At 47.4% G+C, this 16447-nt stretch overlaps 1 protein-coding gene across 1 annotated transcript in view; it reads left to right on the forward strand.

Moving 5' to 3' along the window:
* The window catches only part of ATAD3A (ATPase family AAA domain containing 3A), a 42214-nt gene extending 38771 nt beyond the window's left edge, over positions 1-3443 (forward strand). Inside the window, exon 16 of the mRNA XM_060259295.1 lies at positions 3003-3443. Coding sequence (XP_060115278.1) covers positions 3003-3170 — 168 coding nt within the window. The 3' untranslated portion in view covers positions 3171-3443. The remainder of the gene's footprint in view (positions 1-3002) is intronic.
* The last annotated feature ends 13004 nt before the right edge of the window (positions 3444-16447 follow it).

Here is a 16447-nt window from a genome sequence, read left to right on the forward strand (position 1 = left end):
AAGCCTGGCAAAGCAAGCCATTGATGCAGAAGGAAGAAAGTGAGAGGGAGAAGGAAGTAGACGACAGCCAGTTGCTTGGAGGCCTGATAGGAGGGAGCCCTCCAGGGGCCTGATTCGGCCCCCGGGTGGCATGATTGACACCCCCGCAAAAGGAACCAGAGGTTGATGGGCGGTGATGTTCACAATGGGTAGGTTCCGATTGTTCCATTGGCCCATGCAGAATTCAGCTTCCTTTGCCTCACAGCTTTGTGGGGTTTTTTCCCCTAATGAAGCAAGTTGCTAGTTCTTACGGGTAGTGTTGCAGAATTAGAGGTGGATTGAGTCTCAGTCCTCTGCTAACCCTAGGCTGTTTCAGTTTCTATAGTTGAAACTTTGGTTCCGTTTCCACGTGGCCTTTGCGGTACTGATAATGCCGGAGATGTCGTTTTGCCTCACATGATTTCTGCCTTTTTGGGATGTTTCTGTACAGGCCTGGGAAGGAAGACGGTTTAAAGGCCAGGTTCACGCTGATGACAAAAGGTAGCATCGCAATAAAGCCAGGTGCTTGTGGGGGAGGGTTTCCCCCCCCTCCTTTTTGAATGCATTGAAAGCTGTTCCTGGAAGGGGCAGCCGGCCTGTCTCGCCACGCTTTTCTGCAGCTTTCTTTCTTGACAGTGGCACCCCCAGGCAGGTCTATTTTTAGAAACTCATTGGAAAAGGCAGTGAAGTATGAACCTAATGGCCACAGATGGAGCCACGATAAAAAGGAGGAGGGAGGAAAATCACTGTCTTGATGGACCCGGGGGATGACGCAGGCACCTTCATGTTGCCCTCTCCCCTGCAATTCCACGTGAAAGGGAAAGCATTCAGCCTGTATTGTGAAAAGCCCTGCGTCTTCTTGAAGCCAGACATCATTGTAAGGAGCTTGTAGTTTTTAAGGGTGTCAAACTCATGAGAAGAAGAAGAAGATATTGGATTTATATCCCGCCTTTCACTCCGAGTCTCACAGCGGCTCACAATCTCCTTTATCTTCCTCCCCCTGTGAGGTGGGTGGGGCCGAGAGGACTTTCACAACAGTTGCCCTTTCGAGGACAACCTCTGCCAGAGCTATGGCTGACCCAAGGCCATTCCAGCAACTGCAAGTGGAGGAGTGGGGAATCAAACCCGGTTCTCCCAGATAAGAGTCCGCACACTTAACCACTACACCAAACCGGCTCTCAGGGTCAGATTTCACACAAATAGGATCTTGCGGGGCCGCACCATGTGTATCATAAAATGTAATGCCAGGTGGCAAAGATATAAACTTTATAAACACTATTAACGCAGACAAGCGCAATTAAAGATTATTTTTTTAAAAAACTCAAAATATGCTTAAAAGATCAGTGCTCCTACAATAATTTGTTTATTAGTTTCTGGAGACAATGTCTGTGCTGTAGCAATCTTGAGTATGCTGTTCAGGTGTTGTTCGGGTGTCCATCTGTAAGCAGCAAACCTACTTTTGATTTATTGACATTCATTACAGAAATCTCATGGTCAATGCTTTGAGCCTAAGACCCAGGGAAAAACATGAAATGACTGGGCATTGCAAGCTTTTGTACATAAGTTACTTCATGTGCTGGTCAGCCAATGGAGAAAACAGAGGCTTTGCTCTGTAGCTCCTGTGCAATTGGGCGAGTCTGGCAAAGCAAGCTGTGACGTTGAAGGAAGCAACAGGGAGAGAGAAGGAAGCAGATGACCGTGAGTTGCTCACAGGTCTGATAGGAGCCCTCTAGGGGCCTAATCCAGTCCTTGGGCCACACATTTGACACCACTGCTTTAGCAGAAGCCAATCCACAATGATATCTGGGTTCGCTTGGGCAACAGATGGGCCGAGTGTGCGGTCCAGGCATTCTCAAAGATCATAGGACCAGACCTTGTGATGGGACAGTGTTCTCTGCCCAAGAATTGAAACAAATTTTCCACTAGGGTCCTCCAAATTCAGGAGCACCCTCCCCCTGAAATACAAGCTTGGCACAGACTGTTAACCGTTTAGCCCCCCCTCGGAGTTTCCTTTTCCTTTACATTCGACAGGTGGATCTCTCGTTGCTCCCTCACGACTGTTTTTGTTTGTTTGGCTCTTGTGCTTTTGTTTTTAGAGTGTCTTTTTTTAAAAAAAAATTGTTAATAGATTCTATTGCGAGCGGAGACATTGTCATTTTAAAAGGTGTGGGGGAGACTTCTTCGTATTTTAAGTAAATAAGCTGCTTCAACTGGTCCTGCCCCGGATAGCCCATGCTATCTTGGAAGCTACGCAGGGCTGACCCTGGCAGGTACTTGGACGGGAGACCTCCAAGGAATACCACGGCCAGGATGCTGAGGCAGGAAAAATTAAGCCGCCTCTCTAAAATGCCCTACCCCCATCTGAGATTGCCTGACGTCACCATGACTTCCAGGCACACACACACACAAGTATTAAAAAATAATCCGCTTAAACTGGACTAAGGATTATTGAAAATCTATTTTAAAAATTGGGGAAACTCTTAGAATTGGTTATCGACATAAGGAGCCTGCTTTAGTGTGCTGTTTCTACCTCCTTCTGTTTTGTAATTGTGTCACATAATTTATTCGCCCATCCTTGTTCTCCCGTGCTTAGTAATTATTTCACCTAATTTATTCTGCCTTAACAGTTTAATTGGCCGCCTTCCCTGATTCTGGCGTGTTGTCATTTGCCTGTGTATTTTTATTGGATCGTTTTATAATTTTTAATGTTCTTTTTAATGGTTCAAGTGTCTCAGTGTTTTTATCCACGCTGTCTTAAGGGTAGAAAGGTGGTGTAAAAATATTTTAAATACAATCCCTGTAGTGGAGAAGGGAATGGCTTAAGGAGAGGCTGGGGGGGAGGGGGGGACAGTTCATTTTCTGCCAAAAGCGAGCCAAAATCCTAAAAGGTTTCTTTGAGGACACATTCCAAGAAGGTTTTGTAACAACCCTGGGCCCTTCACAGAACTTCAGAATGGATTTTTCTCTTTTTCTTCCCCCTTCAGGCTGCGGCCTACGCTTCAGAGGACGGGGTGCTCACAGAGGCCATGATAGATGCCCGGGTAGCAGATGCTGTCCTGCAACACAAGCAGAAAATGGACTGGCTAAAAGCCGAAGGGATGGAGCTCGGCAAGAGCCAGCCGCTGCCCCTCTCTCTGGGAAAGTCCGTGTGAAGAGCCAAAGAAACATGGCTGGCGGTTTGCTCGTGAAGCAAAGGCTGCTGGGGGAAGTGGTGTCTCCGGGCCACACTCTGGCCGAAATCATGTAGAGCCGACCGAAGCTGCCCACTGGTGAAAGATGGGGAGGGTTCCATGGTTCTGAGATTGAGAAACTGGTTTTTATACCTCAGGGTGACACCTGGAATAATTGTGTCTGTGTGTATCGGGACAAAATGAAACACCGCTATATTAAAAGAGTTCCCTTGCCAAAAATGGGCATTGCTGAAACTTCTGTTGTTCATCTCAGTTTCTTCAGAAACTATAATGCATTTTGAAGCAGAGAAAACAGAGAGGCATTTTTAATTTTGTGTTTATCTACTCCAGTCCTGGTATAGATCCCTTTTATCTGTTTTATACCCCATCTAAGAGAATAAGAAGAGCCCTGCTGGATTAAACCAATGGTCCATCTAGTCCAGCATCCTGTCTCACACAGCGGCCGACCAGTTTCCCTGGAGGCCAGTAGCACGGCAGAGAAGCCAAGGCCTTCCCCTAACATTGTCTCCTGACTCTGGGTTTCAGTCACTTCAAAGCTGTGTCTTTCAGGAACATGTGACGCTCCCTTATACTGACTTGACTATACCCTATACTCCTGTACCCAAAGTGACAAGGTTTGCTGTTTCGGCCATTTCACTGGGGATTGCTGGACGGTTTTGAAGAAACGCATACTTAGGAACCAGAGACAGAAAGTGAGGGTAGGGGAGCCAGGCAGGGGGAATAGCTTTGTTTAAGAAGAGAACCACTCCGTTATTCGCCTCGAGCATCCATCGCACTCGTCCCTGTGGCAACAGATCAGAGCTCTAGTTCGTTTCCCTCTTGCCTTTCTCCCGTCATACGGCCGCCTGGCAGTTAGCAGAAATTAATCTATTCAAAACAAGGATTGAGAATAAACAAAGCAATTAAGAACAATTAGCAGCAAGATGCTAATAACACTGCTTGTAGAAGAACGCAACAGAGAGTCAACCAACAGTGAGAATAGAACCTCATCCCGTTTTGATTTTGTCCTGGGATTTTTAAAGAAAATCAGGAAAGGTTACAAGCGTTGCCCCTTGGTCTGCCCTCCACAGGGCAATTCCATGTGACAGTCAGTAAAGGATGGGTCACTAGGCAGAAACTTCCTCTGATCTTTCCCACCCTTTTAAGGCTAGCATCAACACATTGCATTGAGTCCAGAAACAAAATGGCCACCAGTGAAGCTAGGCCAAGATTCAGAACAATGGAACCGCCCTCCCCCTTGGACTGAATAGAGACATCGGATTCTTATCTCACTTCAGGTGCTAATTTACAGCCCCTAAGCATTTCTCTGCCCTCCCCCAGTGGATTATATTTTGCCTAGCACCTCGGCCTCCTGAGAGCCTTCTTTGCAGCAATCTTCCCACCTTCTGTCTGTGTGAGATCTCCATTTCCACTCATGTCAGATGAAGTGAGCTTTGTCTCTCAGAACCTCATGTCCCGTATATCTTGTCAATCTCTAAGGTGGAACTGGGTTCGAATCTGGCTCTTCTACTGCGGGCCAGCATGGCTTCCCTCAGAAACTAGGCCAATAATGAGCTTAAATTACAGGCAGAAAGGTATTGGCTGGATATTTGGGGGGCAGGGCGGGATTTACAATAAGAGTAGTTCAACTGTTGAGGGAGGTGGGGAGTTCCCCCTCACTGGCAAACTTTTTTTTGTTTTGTTTTAACCAATTTATTGATAGCATATGGTTACAGAACTTAATTTCCCTTCGTTGCTTCAATACTAACCCATATGACTTTTCAATCCCCCCTCCCTCCAATATAGACTTCCCCGAGGTTATAGATTCTAATTCAATACTAAAGATACATCTGACTAATCAAAATTCGTTATATAAATATTTCCCCCCCCCTTCTTGCTTCTTCGTTGTTTTTTTTTCCCCCATTATTACTAAAAAATTGTGCAATGTCTTCTTACATTCGACTCTTTCTCTATGTATTCTTTAAACTTCCTCCACTCTTTTTTAAATATCTCCAAATCATAGTATCTTAATGTTCTAGTTAATTTATCCATTTCACTCCACGATAGAACTTTCATAGTCCAATCCCATTTATCCGGTATTTTTTCTTGCTTCCAAAGCTGCGCATACAATGTCCTAGCAGCTGATAGCAGGTACCAAATTAGAGTCCTATCTTCCTTTGGATATTTTTCTAATTGTAATCCGAGCAAAAATGTCTCTGCAATTTTCTTAAAGTCGTAACCCAATATTTTGGAGATTTCTTGTTGTATCATCTTCCAATACTCTTTCGCTTTTTCACATGTCCACCACATATGGAAGAAAGAACCTTCATGTTTTTTACACTTCCAACATCTATCCGACATTTTCTTGCTCATCTTAGCCAATTTTTTCGGGGTCATATACCACCTGTACATCATCTTAAAACAATTTTCTTTTATGCTCTGACAAGTTGATATCTTCATTGAGTTCTTCCAAAGGTATTCCCATGCATCCATTTGTATTTCTCTATTCACATTGATTGCCCATTTGACCATTTGAGATTTTACTACTACTTCTTCTGTAGACCACCCCTCACTGGCAAACTTCAAGCAATGGCTGGACAAATTCTTTGTCAGGGATGCTCTAGGCTGATCCTGCATTGAGCAGAAGAAGAAGAAGATGATATTGGATTTATATCCCGCCCTCCACTCCAAAGAGTCTCAAAGCGGCTCACAATCTCCTTTCCCTTCCTCCCCCACAACAGTCACCCTGTGAGGTGGGTGGGGCTGGAGAGGGCTCTCACAGCAGCTGCCCTTTCAAGGACAACCTCTGCCAGAGCTATGGCTGACCCAAGGCCATGCTAGCAGCTGCAAGTGGAGGAGTGGGGAATCAAACCCGGTTCTCCCAGATAAGAGTCGGCACACTTAACCACTACACCAAACCAGCTCTCCAGGGGGTAGGACTAGCTGGCCTGCAGGGCCCCTTCTAACTCTATGGTTCTATATTGGCATTTCCTGCCTATCTTGCTGATGCACTCTGACTAAATGTCTGCAAATGCCCACATAGCTGTTTTAAACTGCATGTTAGTGTGCACAGCTATGGCCATGAGGTTGGTGCTCTCAGAGAGGGGTAGTTTTGGTCATTTGCTTGGCCAGTTCTGAGGGAAAGAGGATCAGTAGTTAAAAGCTGACCAACTAGGTAGCAAATGAAATGCAGTTCAACACTTCTGCAAGATAAAGTACATGATCTCTTTCTGAGCGGGGGGGGGGGCGGGTTTCCTATTCTGCATGTTTTGCTCCCTCTAGTGGTCGATTCAATATTACACCAGCTTATGTCCAGCATTATCTCTGCAGATTTAAACTGCCAGTGAGATCTCCATTTCCACTCATGTCAGATGAAGTGAGCTTTGTCTCTCAGAACCTCATGCCCCGTATATCTTGTCAAACTCTTAAGGTGGAACTGGGTTCGAATCTAGCTCTTCTCCTGCAGGCCAACATGGCTCCCCTCAGAAACTAGGCCAATAATGAGCTTAAATTACAGGTGGAAAGGTACTGGCTAACCCAGTGTAATATCAGATCAACCACTAGGGGGAGCAAAACTTGTGTAGAACAAATCCCCTTCCCCCCCAGAAAACCAGGAATTTACAAGCAAAAAAAGGAACATGGGGGAAAGCCCTGCAGCTTCACACAATAAAATCCATTTGCAAAGTGCGTTGAAAGTAACTTATTCAGCAGGTGTGAAAGGGTTTGACCTGTCCCATGCCAAAAGAATTTGACAATCTGTCCAATGTGGCTTCAGACGCAACACGAACACTTGCACCGCTAACAGGTTTGGGTCTCTGCTAACCTGTTTCTGTGTGCCTCGGTTCCTCCGGCAACAGTTTGCCCATCTTCCACCCTTGGCTTGATGGATCTTTTATCTCCCTGTGTTTTACGGAGCAAAATGCAAGGTTGTGATGGATGGCCAGAGCCCAGGGGTGACGTGAGAGAGAGAACCAATTAGTTTGTCTCAGGATGCAGCACTCTGCCCTGTCAAAGGGACGCCCAAGCTGGTATCGGCGGTGACAGTCCGTGATGGATAAGCTCCATCTTTCTGCATGTTTACAGGCTGGCAGGAAATACAGTTCTAATAGATGGCTGTAGAACCGAAGCTCCAGATTTAGAGGTGTTATTTCCCAGCACCATTTCCATCCTCCAGCTGGTACCCAATAATCTTTTTTAAAAAGACAGACCTGCTGGGAGAAAAGCCTGTGAACGAGGATAAAAGAGAGCTGTGATCCCCGGGGTCTGTTGCTGCCCATTTTAAGTCGGTGAAAATGATCCAGCTCCATTTTCTCTATCGGCCCGAAGCCTTCCTTGTCTTTTCCACTTTGAACTGTCAACTTTCAGTCATGCAGTCAAGATCTCTATGCTGTGGTGGCAGCCGCTGTCAAAGCAATTTAAAAAAAAAAAATCTGCACCGCCAATCACATCTCCAAGGGCCAATCAGATCCCCTGCTGAGCAAAAGCCCCATGTGGCCCTGCCCACTGTATAGAAATATTTGGCAGGTGCCAGGGGAAATGTCAGCAGGCGCCCATGCATCCCCAGACTGCTGAGATCAGTTCTCCTGGAGAGAAAATTACTGCTTTGGAGGGTGGACTCTATGGCAGGGGTGTCAAATTCATTTGTTATGAGGGCCAGATCTGACATAAATGAATTCTTGTTGGGCCGGGCCATGTCGGGCCAGGCCATGTGTGTACCTATTTAAGACTAGGTAGCAGACATACAAACTTTATAAAGGACACAGACAAACACAATTAAATATTAAAAAAAAAAATCCTTAAAACTTACTTAAAACGTTAGCACTTGTTATCTCTCCCATGGGATCCAGGGAACTGAACAAAGGAAGCTCTGGGTCTTTCCTTCTATCTTCCCCAAGAGACCAGGACGGGAAGAAGCCTCAACCAATAGAAGGAAGAGAGACTTGGCTCAGTAGCTCTGCTGTGCAATTGAGAAAACCTAGCAAAGCAAGCTCTGCCTCCCCCCTCCCTCTCCAAAGGAGGAGCCTCAGCCAATGGAGAAAATAGAGGCTTTGCTCTGTAGCTCCTGTGTGATTGAGCAACCCCTGAAAAGAAAGCTGTGATGCAGAAGGATGCTAGAGAGAGGAAGAAGGAAGCAGATGACAGCCAGGTGATCAGAGGCCTAATAGGAGCCCTCCGGGGGCCTGATCCGGCCCCCGAGCCGCATGTTTGACACCCCTGCTCTATGGTATTGTACCCCACTGAGGTTCGTCTCCTGATTCACCTCCAGCCCTCCCAATACTCCACCCCAAACCTCCAGGAATTTCCTAGACCAAAGCTGACAACCAATCTTTGTGCCTAGATAAGGTAGGTAACCTTATCTGACAAATTAAAAACTTTGAGGCTTTGGGTGGAATTTTCTTCTCCGTATCTTTTGTAAATTAGCTGTTGATGCTAATAAAGGCTGTATTATTTTTAAAGGGCTTAATAAATCGTTTGTTAGCGTGCTGTGAGTTGTCTTGGCGAGGCTGGTTTTAGGTTGAAAAGGGAGGTACAAGTATTTGGGGAAATAAAACACAGGGCACCTTCTCCTTGAAATGTTCATTTTGTATCGGTAGAGGACTAGTGTGTCTTGCAGAACATTCAGTCGTATGATGAAACATACCCGACCCTTTCCCTTTTAGGCCCAAATGCCATAGAACCCCGTTCACATCTGCTGCTTGAGAGAACCAAACCAGCACAGTGTTAAATTAACTTGCAAACTTTAAATTTGACTTTCCTTTGCCCTCCTTCTTTCACGCTACAAAGTACTTTGATCAAATCCCCCCCATCAACTTCTAAGTACAAAGGCATCCATTTGAAGAGTGGGAGGGAGTTTACAGGTGCCCACTCAAGATTGGGAAATTCTTGGAGAACTGGCAGTGGTCTCGAGGTTGCCAGTTCTGGGCTGAGAAATACATGGAGATTTTGGGGGTGGAGCCTGGGGGAGGTGGGATTTGGGGAGGGGAGGGACCTCAGTGGGATACAATGTCCTAGAGTCCACCCTCCAAAAGCAGCCATTTTCTCCAAGGGAACTGATCTTGGCTATCTGGTGATCAATTGTAACAGCGGGAGTGCTCCAGGTACCACTTAGACTCAGCAGGGGTGTCAAACTCATTCATTCATTCATTATTTATTTGATTTATATCCCACCCTCCCCGCCGAAGCAGGCTCAGGGCGGCTGAGGGTCGATTATGAGGGCCAAATCTGTCAAAAATGAGCCAATAGAAGGAAGAGAGGCTTGACTCAGTAGCTCTGCTGTGCGATTGAGAGAGCCTGGCAAAGCAAGCTCTCCCCCAACCTTCCCTCCAAGGGAGGAGCCTCAGCCAACAGAGAAAATAGAGGTTTTACTTTGTAGCTCCTATGAGATTGAGCAAGCCTTGCAAAGCAAGCTGTTATGTAGAAGGAAGCAGATGACAGCCAGTTTTGGGTGGGGGGGCTGATAGGAGCCTTCTGTGGGCCTGATCTGGCCCTCAGGCCGCATGTTTCACACCCCTGACTTAGTCTCAGAAGAGGGCGTTCAGCAGGCATATGATGTCATTCTAGAAGTTACATTTCTCCTAGACTCTATGGTACATCATAGAGTCAGACCTCCAAAGCTGCTATTTCTTCCAGAGGAACTGGAAAAACTTAAAGGGGATCTCTCTAGTCTGGACTTCAGTTAAAATTTCAGGAGAAACTCAAGGCAGTGCCTTGAGGTTAGTAATCACGTCTTCATTTACATTGTCCATACTTGCTCTCCACCTCCACAGACTCGGCCTAACTTCAGCAATGTCAACACGCAGCCAAATCTGACCGGTCACCTTTCGTATCTGCTTCACATACAAAGTAGGCAACAAGCAAGTGTCTCCAGTTCTGTTCATGTCTTCTAGAATTTTCCTCTGTGCCCTGTTCTGTTCTTCCTTTTGTCGGTATAGGGTAGCCAAGTCTGGGCTGGGAAATACCTGGAGATTTTGGGGGTGGAGCCTGAAGAAGGTGGAGTTTGGGGAGGGGAGGGACTTCAATGAGGGATATTTACAAGATTACAAGATAGAGATTTATAAGGTTATGCATGGGATAGAGAAGGTAGAGAAAGAAGTACGCTTCTCCCTTTCTCACAATACGAGAATTCATGGGCATTCAATGAAATTGCTGAGCAGTCGGGTTAGAACGGATAAAAGGAAGTCCTTCTTCACCCAAAGGGTGATTAACACATGGAATTCACTGCCACAGGAACAGGTGACGGCTGCCAACATAGACAGCTTCAAGAGGGGATTGGATAAACATCTAGAGCAGAGGTCCCTCAGTGGTTATTAGGCACAGAGTATAGATGGAACTCTGTCTGGGGCAAGTGATGTTCTATATCCTTGGTGCTTTGGGGGGGGGCAACAGTGGGAGGGCTTCTAGTGCCCTGGCCCCACTGATGGACCTCCTGATGGCGCCTGGGTTTTTTGGCCCCTGTGTGTCACAGAGCGTTGGACTGGATGGGCCATTGGCCTGATCCAACATGGCTTCTCTTATGTTCTTATGTTCTTATGTGACACCGAGCGTTGGACTGGATGGGCCATTGGCCTGATCCAACATGGCTTCTTTTATGTTCTTATGTGACACAGAGTGTTGGACTGGATGGGCCATTGGCCTGATCCAACATGACTTCTCTTATGTTCTTATGTGACACAGAGTGTTGGACTGGATGGGCCATTGGCCTGATCCAACATGGCTTCTCTTATGTTCTTATGTGACACAGAGTGTTGGACTGGATGGGCCATTGGCCTGATCCAACATGGCTTCTCTTATGTTCTTATGTGACACAGAATGTTGGACTGGATGGGCCATTGGCCTGATCCAACATGGCTTCTCTTATGTTCTTATGTGACACAGAGCATTGGACTGGATGGGCCATTGGCCTGATCCAACATGGCTTCTCTCATGTTCTTATGTGTCACAGAGTGTTGGACTGGATGGGCTATTGGCCTGATCCAACGTGGGTTTTCTTATGTTCTTATGTCATAGAGTCCGTCTCCCAAAGCGACCATTTTCTCCTCTTGAACTGATCCCTATCTCCTGGAGATCAGTTGTGATCCCAGGGGACCTTCCGCCACCACCTGGAAGTTGAGAACCCTATCACATGACTGAAGGTTCCTCCATATAACAACAAAAAAGTCCCTGGCAGGCAGAAAGGCACGTCATGGTTCTACCTTACAGGCTTGTTTTCTTCATGCTGGGAAAAGGAGTACATCCAAAACAGAATACTAGACAGGTGATCCGTTGGGTTGTTACTTCCGCTGTTGGACTACTATTATTTTTATCATCTGGAGCAGCGAGCATATATCATCATTATATGGACCTGTGACTGTTACAGGAATGCAGTCACGGGAATGGAGTGGCTGATAACTTGTATTGAAATGTTTAGTCTAACAGGGGGCTGTGGATGGTGTGTTAACATTTGTACATTAATGTTTATGAGTCTATTAAGACACAATTTTGATATAAATATCTTTATTTACATTTAGTAAAAAATAAAGGTAGTCCCCTGTGCAAGCGCCAGTCGTTTCCCACTTTGAGGTGACGTCGCGTCACGTTTTCGTGGCAGGCTTTTTACAGGGTGGTTTGCCGTGGCCTTCCCCAGTCATCTACACTTCCCCCCCCCCACAAGCTGGATACCCATTTTACCGACCTCAGAAGAATGGAAGGCTGAGTCAACCTTGAGCCAGCTACCTGAACCCAGCTTCCGCCGGGATCAAACTCAGGTTGTGAGCAGAGAGCTTGGACTGCAGAGATGCAGCACTCTGCGCCATGGGGCTGCTTAGTATTTACATTTAGAATATAGTTTATATGGGGTTTTTAACACGGTGGGTTTTTTCTCGTATAGCTTCTGTTTCCCGTGTTTTCGTGCCTTATATAGTTCTTCAGTAAGGGGATTTCCATTAGGCAGGTGTGCTCCTTTCCTATCTTGCGTTTGCAAGGGGCGGATTTCAGCCAGAAAGGAACTTTGTGTGTAAATACGCCCTCAGGCTTCTCCTCAGCAGTTTGAGGGGAGAGCTCTTGACAGAAAAATCCCTGGAAGAATCGATGCAATGTATAGACCTGGTTTGCAATCCTAGTCTAGCTGTTATTCTTTCTTTCACTTTAATTGCTCAATTGGCACAAGAAGAGCTGCCCCGAGGGAAACCGGAGCCTGCGAGCTGCCTACTCTCCTCCTGTGAATTTCTCTTTCTGCTTTCTCACACCTCAGCCCTCGCCTCACACTAGGGTTGCCAAGTCCAATTCAAGAGATATACTGAAAAATTTGGTGCAGCTACCCCAAAAAACAGCCCCCCTAGAGCCCCAAATACCTGTGGATCAATTCTCCATGACTTTCTATGGGAATAAATCTCCATAGGGAATAATAGAGTTCCCAGCAGACATTTCCCTCCCCTCCCCCCACTTTCTGACGACCCTAAAGAGGGGGGAGAGTCTCCAAACCGGGGGATCCCCTGCCCCCACCTGGGGATCGGCAACCCTACCTCACACCCTCCCCACCACCTCCACAACTGCTTCACTGCAGCAGCTAGGGTTGCCAATCCCCAGGTGGGGGCAGGGGACCCCCGCCCCCCGGTTTGGAGGCCCTACCCCCACTTCAGGGTCATCAGAAAGCGAGAAGGGGGGAGGGAAATGTCTGCTGGGCACTCCATTGTTCCTTATGGAGACCGATTCCCATCGGGTATAACGGAAAATTGATCTGGGGCTTGGGGCGGGGGCTGGGTTTTTTTGAAGCAGAGGCACCAAATTTGCAGCATAGCATCCGGTGCATCTCCCCAAAATACCCTCCCCAGTTTCAAAAGGATTGGACCAGGGGGTCCAATTCTATGAGCCTCGAAAGAAGGTGCTCCTATCCTTCATGATTTCCAGTGGAGGGAAGGCATTTAAAAGGTGTGTGGTCCCTTTAAATGTTGATGGAGTTCCATTAGGCTTGTCATAACCTTGCTCCTGGCTCCACCCCTAAAGTCCCCAGATATTTCCTGAATTGGACTTGGCAACCCTAGCAGCAGCGCAAGGGTTTGTTACTAGGCAGCTGCAAAGGATATAGACACCCAGCCGGCTGACTGCGCCTAGAGGCACAGCTTAAACATGTTCCCCCTACACATACCACTGCCCCGGGGCCTGCTGTTCTGCCTCCACCTTCCCAGCTCTCTTTGTTGGCTATACTGCTAAGATTTTCCTCAACCCATCATCAAGGAAAAGCTGACAGGTCCAAAAATAGAGCGTCTCCCAAGGTGGCAGCAAATCCCGCTCTCTGCGCTCCAATCCTGCACAGCAAACCCTACAGTTTTGGAATGAACCCCAAAGCCAAGCACAAGGCCTTCTCTGCTTCCCTGCAGAAGATATTTTCGTTGAAGAATTGTTGCTCCCTCTGCCTTGTTCATTAATCGTGTGCCTTGGTTGTGATGCGGGGATGAACGGACTTCCTCTGTGTTGCGCCTTTGGCTGCTTCCAAAGCTCGCTCTGCCCCGTATGCTGTTCCTCTGGAATTCCAACTGGATTGGAATAATTTCTAAAATGAAGTCTGGAACTGGAGCCGACACAATGGCCCTCAGCTTTCTACAACTCCAGCTTGTTTCTTAACCACATATGAACATACGAAGCTGCCTTATACTGAATCAGACCCCCCTCGGTCCATCAAAGTCAGTATTGTCTAGGAGTGGCTCTCCAGGGTCTCAAGCTGAGGTTTTTCATGCCTATTTGCCTGGACCCTTTTTAGCTGGAGATGCCGGGGATTGAACCTGGGACCTTCTGCTTACCACACAGATGTTCTGTCACTGAGCCATCACCCTCTACTGATACCGAACAGATGTCCGTTGCTAAAAAGCCTTCCCAAAAGCAATGTGATCGATCGGGAGCAGTAATTCAGTTATGAGCATGCCCAGTGTGCGAGAATAGAAGTTCCCAACTTTTTTGGCACGGTGAGCCACAAATTTACTTTGGTGACCCATCCAGGGCTGGCCTAGGGATTCCTGTTGATACCTTTTCTGGCACCCATCCAATGTTGTTATAGGGTTGCCAAATCCAATTCAAGAAATATCTGGGGACTTTGGGGGTGGAGCCAGGAGACTTTGGGGTGGAGCCAGGAGCAAGGCTGTAATTGAATGTGCATCACATTTAAAGTGACTGCACACCTTTTTAAATGCCTTCCTTTCATAGGAAATAATGAAGGATAAGGGCTCATAGAATTGGACCCCCTGGTCCAATCTTTTTGAAACTTAGGGGGTATTTTGGGCAGAGGCACTGGATGCTATGCTAAAAATTTGGTGCCTCTACCTCCAAAAACAGGGGGGCCCCCAGCCCCAGATACCCACAGATCAATTCTCCATTATTTCCCATGGGAATAAGTCTCCATAGGGAATCATGAGTTCCCATCAGACATTTCCCTCCCCTCCCCTGCTTTCTGATGACCCTGGAGTGGGGGGGAGGGCCTCCAAACCGGGGGATCCCCTGCCCCTACCTGGGGATTGGCACCCCTTTGTTTCTAGGAAGTGGGCAAGCTCAGGGAGGGATTTGGCTCAGCAAGGCTTCTGATTGGCTACCATAGATTTTTTTTTGGGGGGGGGGATATTGCTTTAGCACAAAGCCACCACAGCATAAGAATCTTCAGTGTGTGACTGAAGTTGAGCTGCAGCAATAATTTTGTGGCTGGCCTCGCCTCCTGCAGCAATAATTTTGCCGCTGCACCTCCCACATCATGTCAAAATTCCTAAGGTGTGCAAAGGCCCCAAAATATTGGGACTCCCTGTACTAAAAGGTCACCAATTACGGTTTCCAGATCCCTCTGGGAGCAGGTATCCCCTGTTTGGTATCTCCGTTCAGATTGCTGGTGGGGAGCAGGGCTCTTTTTCTAGCAGGAGCTCCTCTGCATATTAGGCCACGCCCCCTGACGTAGCCAATCCTCCAAGAGTTTACAGGGCTATCAGTACAGGGCCTACTGTAAGCTGCAGGAGGATTGGCTACATCAGGGAGCGTGGCCTAATATGCAGAGGAGCTCCTGCTAGGAAAAGAGCCCTGGGTGGGGGGCATGCACCAGAAGCAACATCATCGTGTTGCCAGTGACACATGGACACTCTGGTATTTGGGCAAAAACGCTATGGTAAAAATGGCTTCTACCGTAGAGGTCTTGCCCAAATACCAGAGCTTCCTCGCATCATTGGCATGTTGATGTCACTTCCAGTGCACACCAGAAGTGACATCACCATGTCACCAGCAACAGAAGCCTAGGCCTCAGTTTGCTACTGGTAAGTCCCACCACACACCTCACCAGTTACAGCGGGATACTGTTGCCAGGTATCTTCTGGCAACCCTATCACCAATAAAGGTAAAGGCAGTCCCCCCGTGCAAGCACCAGTCGTTTCCGATGCAATACATATGCCGAATTACGCAGTTCAAAAACAAGCAATTATCTAGCGCTCCTCGGTTTCAACTGTAACTAGATTGCAATATTGCCAGCAGCCTTCTAAGACACCCAAAAAGAAGTTCAGAATTGCTCCAAGATGTGCTGCAAACGTTTCCCTGTATTCTTGCGTTACCAGCAGGAAACGGTCGTTTGATCTGTTAAGTGCTCACAGGCCCCAACATAAAAGCTGTCGACTGTACATGCACAAAAGCAGCGCACACCACTCGAAAATGTAGCCGCTTCAAATGATGCGTGAGCTGCCCGGGATTACCCTGGAGCCTACCTCCTCCAAGGCAGCCAGTAAAATCATGACAACGTTCCAAGAGCAGCAACCCGGCCAGCTGCCATGCTGAACGTCGCCAGCTTATTTGCAAATGCAAAACCCACTTGAAGCGTTGCTCATTTTAAACAGTGAACCCAGATCCGCAATGGGAGCATACAGGACCCTCGATTTGAGAGGAAGATGGACACTGGGAGCGACAGCGCTTAATTTGTTGAGCTCCTTATTTGCAAGAGATCCAACCGTCATGAACACATCTTAGCAAGAGATGCAAGGAGGGTCCTTTAGAAAGAGGAAGAAGAAGATACTGGTTTTGTATCCCACCCTATACTCTGAATTTCAGAATCTCAGAGCAGTCACAATCTCCTTTATCTTCCCCCCCCACCACACCCACATCAGACACCCTGTGAGGTCGGTGGGGCTGAGAGAGCTCTTACAGCAGCTGCCCGTTCAAGGACAACTCCTGCGAAAGCTATGGCTGACCCAAGGCCATTCCAGCAGGTGCAAGCGGAGGAGTGGGAAATCAAACCCGGTTCTCCCAGGACAACTCCTACGAGACCT

This window comes from Heteronotia binoei, chromosome 18, assembly GCF_032191835.1.
Source record: "Heteronotia binoei isolate CCM8104 ecotype False Entrance Well chromosome 18, APGP_CSIRO_Hbin_v1, whole genome shotgun sequence".
Lineage (NCBI taxonomy): Eukaryota > Metazoa > Chordata > Lepidosauria > Squamata > Gekkonidae > Heteronotia > Heteronotia binoei.